A 13,366-nucleotide genomic window follows, 5' to 3' on the forward strand; every position below is an offset into this window, starting at 1 on the left:
GGGTTATGTAGGGCATCCAGGAGAGAAGATCCTGGATCAGAGGTGAAGGGGGCAAGAGGTTTGGGCTTTAAATCTACAGACAGCGATGCTCCACACTTACTTTGCATTCAGAGCACATATGTAGAACTGTCTTAGGGACAACTAGAGAAAGATTATATAGATGCATCTATCTTCTATCTATCTATCTATCTATCTATCTATCTATCTATCTATCTATCTATCTATCTATCTATCTATCTATCTATCTATCTATCTGGGACACTGTATCACAGGTCAATATCATATATTGCACATCAGATCACAAAAAAGATACACATGTGAGGACATACCATAAGTCATAGATAGATTATTGGAATTGTGAATTTAGAGACTTCATGATCCACAAGAGACTTATCATGGAAACTCAGAAGGAAGGTGCCATGCCTAAGCATGTAATAGGGAGAGGAGAGGGGATAAGGGCTTTCCAAAGGAGAAAACCAAAGAGCTGATCGTAGACCTGAGATCAGAAATTAGTAAGACAGAGAGTCTTGATGGAATGGAAAGGCAGGGCAGCACAAGATTGTCTTGTGAATTTGCTGATTCTGATATTACAACCAAGCTGCTAGTATCCTCAATTTTTTTTAGCAATATCACCATGAGAAACAGATTTTATAGTGCAACATCTGTTCTTACATTCCTTCATAAATTATCAGGAAGGAAATCTCATTTGTGATACTTGGGCCAACCTACAACCACACAATGGAGTCCCCAGCCACCTTCATCCTTGTGGGCATTCCAGGTTTGCAATCTTCATATCTTTGGCTGGCTATCTTCCTGAGTGCTATGTACACCACAGCCCTGTTAGGAAACAGCCTCATCATGACTGTGATCTGCATGGATTCTACTCTCCAAGAGCCCATGTATTGCTTCCTGTGTGTTCTGGCTGCTGTGGACATCGTTATGGCCTCCTCTGTGGTACCCAAGATGGTGAGCATCTTCTGCTCAGGAGACAGCTCCATCAGTTTTCATGGTTGTTTCACTCAGATGTATTTTGTCCATGCGGCCACAGCTGTGGAGACAGGACTGCTGCTGGCCATGGCTTTTGACCGCTATGTGGCCATCTGCAAGCCCCTACACTACAGTAGGATTCTCACACCTAAAATGATGCTTCGAATGTGTGTGGCCATCATCATTAGAGCTGGCATGTTCATGACTCCATTGAGTTGGATGCTGACTCATCTTCCTTTCTGTGGCTCCAATGTGGTTCCCCATTCCTACTGTGAACACATGGCTGTGGCTAAGTTAGCGTGTGGTGACCCCATGCCCAGCAGTCTCTACAGTTTGATTTGTTCTTCCATTATTGTGGGCTCTGATGTGGCCTTCATTACTACCTCTTATGTCTTGATTCTCAAGACAGTATTTGGTCTTTCCTCAAAGAATGCTCAGCAGAAGGCATTAAGCACTTGTGGGTCCCATGTGGGGGTCATGGCTCTATACTATCTGCCTGGAATGGTGTCCATTTATGTAGCCTGGTTAGGGCAGGGCATAGTGCCCTTGCACACCCAGGTGTTGTTAGCTGATTTGTACCTGATCATCCCACCCACCTTAAATCCCATCATTTATGGTATAAGGACCAAACAAATAAGGGAGAGAATATGGAGTTTGCTGACTCGTTGCTTCCTACCATTCCAATCAGGGTTTATGAATATAAGACTTTACAGGTCTTGAGCATTCCAGCCAACGAAAAGATGCTGTGGAAATCGGTGGAGCTAGATTGATTTACATTTCGTTATAGAAACAGATGAAACTATAAAGAGTTATCATTGAATAACCTTTCAATTCTAGTTGGAATGATTCTTATTTTCTGACATATTTATTCCTATCTACATCAGGGGTAATTTTTGGACAGAGAATTTACATTTAGGATTTTTGTTTCCAACTTTTTTTAACCCATATTTCCAGCCAATATCCTTCTAGTCCCTCTGCTGAAGAAAACTCTACTGTTTGGTACCAGTCCCCCAATACCTGTCTGATTTTCCCCAGAATCATTCCTTTCCTCATGTGACTGCATGGAAGAAATGTTTGTGCTCGACTCGGGTCTCTGGACCACGGATGAATCTACGCAGTGGAGTCCTGTGCTCACACCAAGACCCAAATCGTCCAACCAAATCCAATTTACCTGAGGAGTTGTCAACTTGAGATCAAAGATGTTGAGCTTATTCTAATGCATGGACGTGGAAGAAGAAATGTGAAGAACAGAAAAAGAAGGCCAACTAGTAATCTGAGAAGAGAACTTGGAGAAGAGTTCTAGCAAACACTATTTACTTCATTTTTTAAAACAGAGTATTGTAAAGGTGATGTACAGAGGAGGTTACAGTTACAGGAGTCAGTTAATGAGTACATTTCTTTTTTTAGGTATATATTTTTTATTGGAAAGATACTTATAGAGGGGTTACAGTTACATGTGTAAGGTAATGAGTACATTACCTCCTCCTTTGTTTTTCCCCTACCATGCTTCTCTCCTCACCTCCCTAACTCCTCCCCAAACCCAAGTTTTGAAGTTTGTTTTCAACATAGTGTCTTGTACCTCTTATTGTTACAAGGGGTCAACCTGCCTTGTCTCAGCATTTTGTTATTTCCCTTCCACTCCCCAAATTAGAAAAATGTATATACAAGATGCAAGGCACTGGAATCAAATACAGTGAAAACAGGGGTTATACCATGGGGGAAGAACATACACGAGAAACAAAAAAAAATCACATAGTACATTTTAAATAGGTTAAAAACAATAGCAAGCAAGAAAAAAACAACTTGTGTCATCTTGGAGTTCATTTCTCTTAGCATGATCTTATATGGTCATATGTACATAGCTTTTGACCTTTTCTGCTTGTCCTAGATGTATACTAGTTATTGCAAATAAGGGAAACTATGTGTTTTTGGGCCTGGCTTACTTCACTTAATATAATTTTTTCCAAGTCTTTCCATTTCCTAACAAATGGGGCAGTATCATTCTTTCTGATGGAGGAATAAATTTCCATTATATATATATATATATACATATATATATACATATATATGTATATATATATATATATATATATATATATACACACACCACATTTTCTTTTTTTAAAACTTTTATTTTATTGTTAAGATGTTGCCCAGAGGGGTTACAGTTACATGAGTAAGGCAATGAGTACATTACTTGTCAATCATTGTTACCCCTTCCCTTCCTTGTTGTTCTACCATCCCTTCCCTCCCTCACTTTCCACACTCCTCCCCTCCCCTCCAACTCCCCCCCCCCCACCTAAAGTTGTAAAGTTTATATCCAATATACTGTCCTGTGGGTATCCTTGTTGCAATGGGTCATCCTGTGTGCTTGTTTCAGCGTTTTGTTGTTAGACATAGGTATATACAAGATGCAGGGTATCAAAATCAAGTACAGTGACAACAGGGGATATGCCAAAGGGGAAAGAACATACAAAGGAAACAACAACAACAAAAATAAATAAAATCACATGGTACATTTAAAACAATAACAATAAAGACAGACCTCTTGTGTCCATATCTTGGGGTTTATTTCACTTAGCATCATATTATATGGTCATTTTTACATGGTTTTTGAGCTTTTCAGCTCATCTGATAAAATTATCCCATATGTATACTAATTATTGCAAATAAGGGAAACCATGGGACCTATGTTTCTTTGAGTCTGGTTTACTTCACTTAATATATTTTTTCCAAGTCTTTACTTTTTCTAACAAATGGGGCAGTGCCATTCTTCCTGCTGGAGGCATAGAATACGTGTGTGTGTGTGTGTGTGTGTGTGTGTGTGTGTGTGTGTGTGTGTGTGTGTATACCACATTTTCTTGATCCATTCATCTACTGAGGGGCATCTGGGTTGGTCCCATATCTTAGCTATGGTGAATAATGCTGAGATAAACATAGTTGTGCTGGTAGCTTTAGTATGGCCTTGTTTGTGATCATTTGTGTAAATGTCCAGAAGTCGAATTGCTGGGTAATAGGGGAGTTCTATGTGTATAGTCTTTTTTTTTTTTGCAGGCCTGAACTCTGGGCTTGAGCGCCGTCCCTCAGCTCTTCAGCTCAAGGTTAGCACTCTACCACTTGAACCACAGTACCACTTCCGTTTTTCTCTGCTTATGTAGTGCTGAGGAATCAAACCCAGGGCCTCATGCATGTAAGACAAGCACTCTACCACTCAGCCACCTTCCCAGTTCCTATGTGTAGTCTTCTGAGGAACCTCCATACTCCTTTCCAGAGTGGCTGAACAAGTTTACATTCCCACCAACAATGCAGTAGTGTTCCCTTTTGGCCACATCCCCTCCAGCATCTGTCATAATTAGATTTTTTCATTATAGCCATTCTGACTAGGGTGTGGTAGAATCCCAAGATGTTGTTTTGATTTACATATCTTTTATAGACAGAGATGTCGAGCATTTCTTCATGTGTCTACTGGTCATTCTTATTTCCTCTTTAGAGAAGTCTCTCTTTAAGTCTTTAGCCCACTTATTAATGGGGCAGTTGTTTCTTTGAGGATTTGTTTTTGGATGATTTAATTTTTTGAGTTCTAAGTATATTTTAGATATGAGACCCTTGTCTGCTGTATAGCTAACAAAGATCTTCTGTGGGCTTTCTATTGATCTTGCTAGCTATGTCCTTTGCCATGCAGAAGCTCTACTGTTTCATTCAATCCCATTTGTCCAACCTTTCTTTAATTTGTTGTGTTTCTGGGTCTCTGTTAAGAGAATTTTGGCCTGTGCCAAGGAGCCCTAGAGTTTCTCCTATTCCTTCCTGTAATGTTTTCAGGGTGTCTGCTTTTACTTTGAGGTCTTTGATCCATTTGGAGTTGATTGTGGTGCAGATGAGTAAATTTATTTTTGAACAGTGTCACCCCCTATATTTCTCCTGTTTTTTCTCTCCTGACTTCCTTTCCCACTTAGTTGTATAGTTCCTTTCCCACACAATGTCTAAAGAGTATCACTGCTGAATAAGTTCACACTTTGTACCACTCTTTCTGGGCTTCCTCTTCTCCTGCCAAATCAGATCAATTTACATACAAGACAAAAGGGACAGAAATAATAAACCACAACAAAGGGGAAAGACAAAGAAAAAAGAACCATAAAAAGTAAAATGAAAAAGCCTCTTGTTTCCATTTCTTGGAGTTTATTTTGAGAAGCATTATTATATATGATAATATGCACATAGATATTGAGTCCTTATGATGCTCTCCTAATAATATCCACTAGATCAAGAAAATGTGATACACACACACACACACACACACACAGAGGAATTCTATAGTTACATCAGAAAGAATGATATTGCCCCATTTGTAAGGAAATGGAAAGACTTGGAAAAAAGTATATTAAATGAAATAAGCCAGACCCAAAGAAACATAGGTTGCATGGTTTCCCTCATTTGTAATAATTAGAATGTGCCTATAAATCTACAAGTAAACCCAATGGATAGTAAAAGACAGATAACTACACTTGGACATGATAAAGTATAAATAAATTCACACAGTGAATGTTTGTAATCATTTTTTCCAGGCACTAATTTATGTTAGACATGAAAGGCCTTCCTTACTAGGAATTTCTGTAAGATCTTACATGTAACAGAAATACACATTTGATTTTGGTGTATCTGAAAAATTTAATAAACAGATTACTTCTGAATAATGTTAAAAATTTACAGTGCAAATTGTTATATTTGAGTCCTAATGGTTCCTTTCTCTTGATGATATGATCAATGTCAACTGAAGACTCAAGGAAATAAAGACTGGAAATACATAATACAACATTTGATATAGAGTATGTATTTACAATACACTGCATGTTTTCTAATTTCACATATATTTTATGTATAGGTGTGTGTGCGCGCGGGCATGCGTGTTTGCATGTGTGTGCATGCGTGCGTACCTGTCCTGGGGCTTGAGGCTTGAACTCATTTCTTGGGCACTCTCCTTGAATTTTTTTGTTCAAGGCTAGTGCTCTACCACTTGAACCACAGATACACTTCTGGCTTTCTTTTTAATTAATTGGAAATCAAATTTCATGGACTTTACTACATGGGTTGGCTTTGAACTGTGTTCTCAGCCTTCTGAGTAGCTAGGATTATAGGCATGAGCCACTGGCACAGGGCTCTCACTTTATATTTTTACAAGATAGTTCCAGGCAGTAAAGTCCCCCTGTAAGACAATTATCTCCAATTAACCACTCAAAGCCCTGGAATGGGGCTGTGGCTCAAGAGATAGAGCACTAACCTTGAGCACAAAGAGGTTCAGAGACAGCACCCAGGCCCTGAGTTCAAGCTACAGAAGCAACAAAAAAAAAGGACTTGAATATCGATTTTGTGAAGACCTGCAAATAACCAACAAATGAAAAGATGCTGTTTACCTCTAGCCATTATAGAAATGCAAATCAAAAGTACAGAAAGATAATCTCATCTCCATGAGGAAAATAACAAGAATAACCACAACAATGGATAATATAATCTCAACTGTTGGCAGGAATATGGAGAAATTGGAGCCCTTGCACACTATGAATGGGGGTGGTAAAGTGTGCAAGTCCAGTGACATATTGAAAATGAGACTGCTCTTGGGCATTGATGGCTCATGCTTGTAATCCTAGTCACACAGGCTGAGATCTGAGAATGGGACTCAGAAGACAGCCAAAGCGAGAAAGTCCATGAGACTCTTATCTTCAATTAAACATCAAGAACAAAATAAAGCTGAAAGCAGAGCTGCGGCTCAATGGTAGAGCACTAGCTTGGAAGAAAGAGAAAGCTCAGGGATAGTGTCTAGGCCCTGAGTTCAAATCCTATAACTGGCATAAAACATGGGAATACCATAATGTAGTAATCTCATTTCTGGGCATATATACAAAGAATAAAAAAATTGGGATTTCTTAGACTTATTTATTTGGCATATTCATGCTTATAATAGCACTTAAGTGTAGTAGTTGTAGGTGGACAGAATGTAAAACTTGATTCTCTGGCTTACTATATTTGAGAATTTCTATGTCTCTCAAATCTTTTGATGATATATAAATATATCGATGTAAGGTATTCCAGAAAATATTTCATATTTGAATGAAAAAATAACTGAAAAGCATCTTTTAGAGTTCCTGGAATACAGAAGTTTTTTTTAAAACAAAGCAATCTTGAATATTTTTGATTTCCTTTCAGGATGCACTTGGCATTATTGGTCTAATAGTCACATATCCTCCGGGGACTTGATGAAACAAGGAACATTCACTCACTAGACTTCTCCCTCCTCCTGGAATCTGGAAAGCTCCATGGACAGATCACAGAGAAAAATCTATTCTCTGGAGGAGGTAGTGTTTGGATGCTTGGCAGAAGCCAAGGGAGCTGAGGTGTCCAGGGAAAGAGCAGAATGTTGGAGTATCTCCTGGGAATGTAAAGATAACTTTGAATCGTTATCTTTGATCTCCTGTGGTGCTTGATGTTTCTCCTGTGTAAATCCTCCTTGCTCTGACTAGAAAAAAAACATGGTTTACCAAAGATGATCAGAGAAAGATGTAGGTAACTGACCTAGAGATCAGGGGTTGAGGGTCATGGAGCATTTAGACTAAGGTCACACCAGAAATGAGGATTCAAGTCCCCTAACTATAAAGGTTGGTGAGATCTCAAGAGTATGGCTGATTCTGGAAATCATTGGAGAATAAAGGAGTTGGGAGAAGGGGAAGAAATACAGGAATATTTGATTCAAAGCTAAGAGAAGGATGGGTAAGTACAACCTTTGGATAATGGATGGATAAGTTTCAGGAACCAAGAGGAATTATGAGAAAAGACTAAGCAATAAGCTGATAAGGGCATATTTGTGAAGGAAAACAGGGTTATCAAATAGAAGGCTCTACTGTTCACATGAATTATGAAAAACTGCTTTCACCTTTAATGAAAATTTCATTTGAATTTGGAATTTCCCATCCTTCAAATGGGAAATGAAAAGTGTTCGTATATCCTATGATTTAGTTATCGCAGATAAATGAAAGCAGGGGTCAGGGCAGGGCTAGAACTATGTCTTAATGGAAGTTGGCTAGAGGTTTTTTTTTTTTTTTTCTGTTTTGTGCTAGTCTGGGGATTGAACTTAGGGCTTGGATGTTGTCCCTGAGCTTCTTTTGCTCAAGGCTAGTGTTCTGCTATTTGAGCCACAGTTCCACTTCTGGTTTTTTTTTTTTTTTGATAGTTTGTTGCCTGGTCTGGCTTCCAACTGCAATAATTAGATCTCAGCACCTGAGTAACTAGGATTACAGGTATGAGCCACTGGCACCCAGCTGGGTTAGAGCATTTGGAGAAGATTGCACTTCAACAACCAGGAAGCTACTGGATCTGAATATTAATCTGGGCAGTGACGGTGTGGTATGTTCATATGTTCACATCATAATGCTTATGAACCTGTGTGCCTTAAGTTTCTGCATCTTAGACACATGTATGTGTTTTATGTCAGGTGAAGAAGAGTTAGCAAAAAAAAATTAGGAAACAGGTAGCGATAAAACCAAACCACTTACATGGCAACATACTTGTAGTGGAGGCCACTATTAATCTTAGCAATAAAACTTTAGTAGAAATAATTTGAATAAAATAAAAATTTTAAAGAAGAGAAAACTCAGTCAAACGGGCTGGGTTTTTTTTGGACAAGACTAAAACTATGTGTGTGTGTGTGTGGGGGGGTGTTCTCTTTCAGTGTTGATAAAGAAAAACAACAAAGTAGGGGCAAAAATACCCACATTCTAATTGGCTTAGATGAGGTAGCCAGGGCTGGACAGAGGAAGGCTAAGGGAGGGCATAAGCCAAAGTTCCTCTCAGAAGGAAGCAGCCTGGAGAGGAAGATGGTCTACTAGAGGTAATGCGGCAGCTGGTGCTGTGGAGCTTTAGGCAGTAATGCTCCACACTAGATTTGTTGCATACAGAATGCAGAAGGCTGTCTTAGGGATCTCTAGAGAAATGTTCAGTCTTCTGCCTTGAAAGCGCTGCCCTTCCTCTCCTGATCAATTATGCAAGGTGTTTCACCTAATGGCTCTAACAAGCAGTTCTTTTTTATGAATATTTTTTATTGTGAAAATACTGTACAGAGGGGTTAGAATTACATGGGCAAGATAATGAATACATTTTTTATCAAGCATTGTAGCCTCCTCCTTTGTTTCCCCTTCCCATCCTCACCCTGCCCCCACCCATCCTCCTCCCCCACAAAGTTGTAAAGTTTGTTTTCGACATAATGACTTGTTCATCTCATTGTTGCAATAGGTCCACCTGTATCCCTATTTAAAAGATTAGTTTTTCCCCTTCCCCTCCACAAATTATAACAACATCAAATACAGTGAAAGCAGGGGTTATACCGTGGGGGAGGGACATACAAAGCAACAAAGAATTAATCTTATAAATGTGTTAGAAACAATACTAGGAAAGAAAAAAACATTTGAAAACATATTTTAGGGTTCATTTCCCTAATATCAACTTAACTGACCTTTTCTAAACAAGCAGAGTTCTTAGGAATTATTTGTGGTGGTCATGCCATCATCCAATCTGTGTCATTCTGTTAGGATTTTTGGTTTAGTTATGGTCTGTTGGTTTCAACAAAAGACACCATCTTTAATCAAGTCCCAGAATTTTTTTTTTTACTTTATATTTTTACAAAATTCTTAAAGAGGAAGAGGTAACAATGCTTGGCAACAAATGTAGTCATTACCTTACTCATATAACTGTAACCCTCTTTACAATAAAATAAAATCTTTAAAAATCCTACACATTTCACTCAAGGCTGGGCTGGCATGGGAGTGCTATGTCCGTCATTGAGTAGCTCTTCAGAATGTAAAGTGAAGGGCAAATGTATGTCACAGTTTGGATGGAGGAATGGAGAAATGTCTACCACTTGGTTAACAGAGAAAATGTCTTCTGCAGCCTAAAGGATCCCGAGCACTGAATTCTGTCAGTCCAATCTACCTGATAATTCATCTCATCCCAGAAGAGAAATTTTAAAAGGCTAAGTAGAGACAGTATGCCTAGGGAAGGACATGGGGACTTCTCAGTCTGTAAAGCCTTTATTGAGAGGAGGCACTGGAAGTGATAGCTAGTCAGGCTAGTGGTGAAGTTCAGAAAACAAACACTGTAGAAAGCCACCTGGAGAGCTTTGGAAACCAATCTTGGGTGATGTCTGACTACTATGAAGTCAGCAGAAGTTACATAATTGGTGTAGTGATCTACTAGGCTGAGACCTTAATAGGTGTAATATTAGGGCAAGAATGAGGTGGATCAATTGGATTTAACAGGATCTGACCCACACTTGGGATCTTAGTATGATACTCAGACAAAACTACATGTGCACATCTTCAGGAAGTAGAATAATCTGAGAGTAGAAGGTAAAGCAGATGATTATTATTTGGTTGGTCATGGGGCTTGAACTCTGGACCTGGGCGCTCTCCCTGAGCTCTTCAGCTGAGGGTTAGTGCTCTACCACTTGAGCCACAGCCACTTCCAGTGTTCTGGGGGTTAATTGGAGATAAGAGTCTCACAGACTTTCCTGCTCAGGCTGGCTTGGAACCATGATCCTCAGATCTCAGCCTCCTGAGTAGCTAGAATTACAGGCATGAACCATCAGTGCCTGGCAAATTAAGTATATTATTTGGAACACTCTACAACCACAGGAATTGAGAAAGCAGTTCACTAGGCTTCATTGAACATATATGTGCCAAACATTATGCAAAAGACTTTAAATAGCTTCTCATTTGAAAATGCCTCTTTGGCCTACGGACTATAATCTCCATGTTACTAATGGGCAAATTAAAGGTTGGCAAGTTTTCATAATTTGACCAAAACCAACTTGCTGGCAAGTATAAGAGTAGGGTGTTGAGCCTGGTGAGTATGACTAGCAATAATAATTCTGGCCACTTTTTTCCCCCTGCTTCTTGCTGATGGAGGATCATCACCGTTTTTTGAGTAGTGCAATAGAGGAATGCAGAATCTGTCTGCTCTATTCCAAGGAAACTCAATGTTCCCATAAGAAAATCAATTGATATCTCCCTAAACTGAGTGATACCAGTGAATGAAGAAGAATCTGCTGGGTGTTCTCAGAGATCTCTGTGTGAATTATACATGCTCAATCTCCAAATGAAAGCAAAGAAACCAAGCAACTTAACAGGAAAGGAAGTGAAGTCACATTTTCTTAGGTATTCTATAGGTAACCTTTTTTTTTTTTGGGGGGGGGTCCGGTCGTGGGGCCTGAACTCTGAGCCTGGGCGCTGTCCCTCAGCTCTTCAGCTCAAGGCTAGCGCTCTACCACTTGAGCCACAGTGCTACTTCCGGCTTTATTCTTTTTGCTTATGTGGTGCTAAGGAATAGAACCCAGGGCCTCAGGCATGCAAGGCAAGCGCTCTACCACTAAGACACCTTCCCAGCCCCATATATATATATTCTTGATTATCTCAAGTAGTTTTACTTCTGATTGTTACAGTTGGAAAAATCAGTTCTTATATCTCAACATATTACATAGGTGCTAGGTGATAATAGATGAAATGTCACATTAAATCATATCAACTGTCTTGTAATATAGTAAGATTATAAATCCTACCATTAGCATAATGCTAACAAATAATATTTTGATTAAACATTCTTCAGTTTCTTTTTTTTTTTTTTTTTTTTTTGGTCGGTCGTGGGGCTTGAACTCTGGGCCTGGGCGCTGTCCCTCAGCTCTTCAGCTCAAGGCGAGCGCTCTACCACTTGAGCTACAGCGCCACTTCCGGTTTTCTGGTGGTTTATTGGAGATAGGAGTCTCATGGTCTCTCCTGCCCGGGCTGGCTTTGAACCGCGATCCTCAGATCTCAGCCTCCTGAGTAGCTAGGATTACAGGCGTGAGCCACCAGCGCCCGGCACATTCTTCAGTTTCTTAACGGTAAAACTTTCTATTTTTTTAAATGTCTTGTTAGTTTAATATGAAGACAAGATTCACTATAATGAGGAATCAAAAGCCTATAGTAGAGTTGACCTACACTATAGACTCATTATTTCATTTGTTTTGTATCATTGAATCAAACTAAGTAGGAAAACCTGGCTGAAAGTTAAGAGAATAAGAAAATTTCTAGGTATTTTATTATTTGTTCTCTCCTCCCTTTCTCTTTCCCTCCCTCCCTTCTCTCTTCCTTACTTCCTTCCTTCCTCCCTGCCTCCCTCTCTCTCTTCTTCCTTCCTTCTTTTCTTCCTTCCTTCCTTCCTTCCTTCCTTCCTTCCTTCCTTCCTTCCTTCCTTCCTTCCTTCCTTCCTTCCTTCCTTCTCTCTCTCTCTCTCTCTTTCTTTCTTTCTTTCTTTCTTTCTTTCTTTCTTTCTTTCTTTCTTTCTTTCTTTCTTTCTTTCTTTCTCTCTCTCTCTCTTTCTTTCTCTCTTTCTCTCTCTCTCTTTCTTTTCTTTCTTTCCTCTAATTTTTATTATCCTTAAGTAGTTTACAAAAAGCTTTCAGTGGTCAGTGGTTGGGGATGTTGCTCAGTGGAGGAGCACTTGCCTAGGAAGGGCAAGGTCCTGAGTTTGGTACTCAGCTCTGGGGAAACTAAAAGCCAAAAAAGTTCCAATTTATAAGTAAAATACATCTTGATCAATGTCACCTCTTTCATCATTCTCCCCCATCTCTCCTGTATAATGCTTAATAACCTTATTTTTAACTCATTAACAAAACTTAAAATGCTTCTTCATGTTTTATCTAGGTACCATCCCAAGGGAACATAATATGACATTTGACTTCAAGAAATTCATTGCTTAATCAACAATTATTTAACTTTTATTAGGTGAGCACAGAGATGAAATTAAAATTGTTCCCAATGCAACAATGAGATGTACAAATCATTATGTCGAAAAACAAACTTTACAACTTTGGCGGGGTGGGGGTAGGGGGTCAGGGGGAGGAGTAGGGGCAGGAAGAGGAAACAAAGGAGGAGGCTACAATGCTTGATAAGAAATGTACTCATTATCTTGCCCATGTAATTGTAACTTCTCTGTATGGTATTTTCACAATAAAAAAAGAAAAAAAAGAAATTAAAATTGTTTCCTCATATTACTGATTTTGTTGAAGTTCTTCATTTCAATGAAGTAATATATTACTTTTTCACTTGGGCTTGAAGTCAAGCATTGTGCTGCACTTTGTTTTCTTGCTTAAGACTAGGGCTTTACCTTTTGAGCGACACCACCAGTCCAGGTTTTTTCATGGTTAACTAGAAACAGAGTATTAAGAATAGCCTGGGTCTGAAGACATGAGCCACGGGCACCCAACACATATTTACCTTTGAATAAACTTGGGCTGCACAGCTAAGGAATATTTGGTATAAGTCCTTGAGAAAAGGATCACAGTTTAGTGCACACAGTAAAG

At 39.2% G+C, this 13,366-nt stretch overlaps 1 protein-coding gene across 1 annotated transcript; it reads left to right on the forward strand.

Moving 5' to 3' along the window:
• The first annotated feature begins 696 nt into the window (after positions 1–696).
• Positions 697–1,707, forward strand: LOC138836570 (olfactory receptor 52I2-like). The gene has a single exon (XM_070035348.1). The coding sequence runs from the start codon at positions 739–741 to the stop codon at positions 1,705–1,707; it is 969 nt and encodes a 322-aa protein (XP_069891449.1). The 5' UTR covers positions 697–738.
• Positions 1,708–13,366: the final 11,659 nt, after the last annotated feature.

Source organism: Dipodomys merriami, unplaced genomic scaffold, assembly GCF_024711535.1.
Source record: "Dipodomys merriami isolate MVZ:Mamm:240054 unplaced genomic scaffold, mDipMer1.0.p SCAF_25, whole genome shotgun sequence".
Classification (NCBI taxonomy): Eukaryota; Metazoa; Chordata; class Mammalia; order Rodentia; family Heteromyidae; genus Dipodomys; species Dipodomys merriami.

What these genes read in the sequence shown, in the direction of transcription:
- LOC138836570 (XM_070035348.1), top strand. Translation starts at nt 739, where the DNA reads ATGGAGTCCCCAGCCACCTTCATCCTTGTGGGCATTCCAGGTTTGCAA.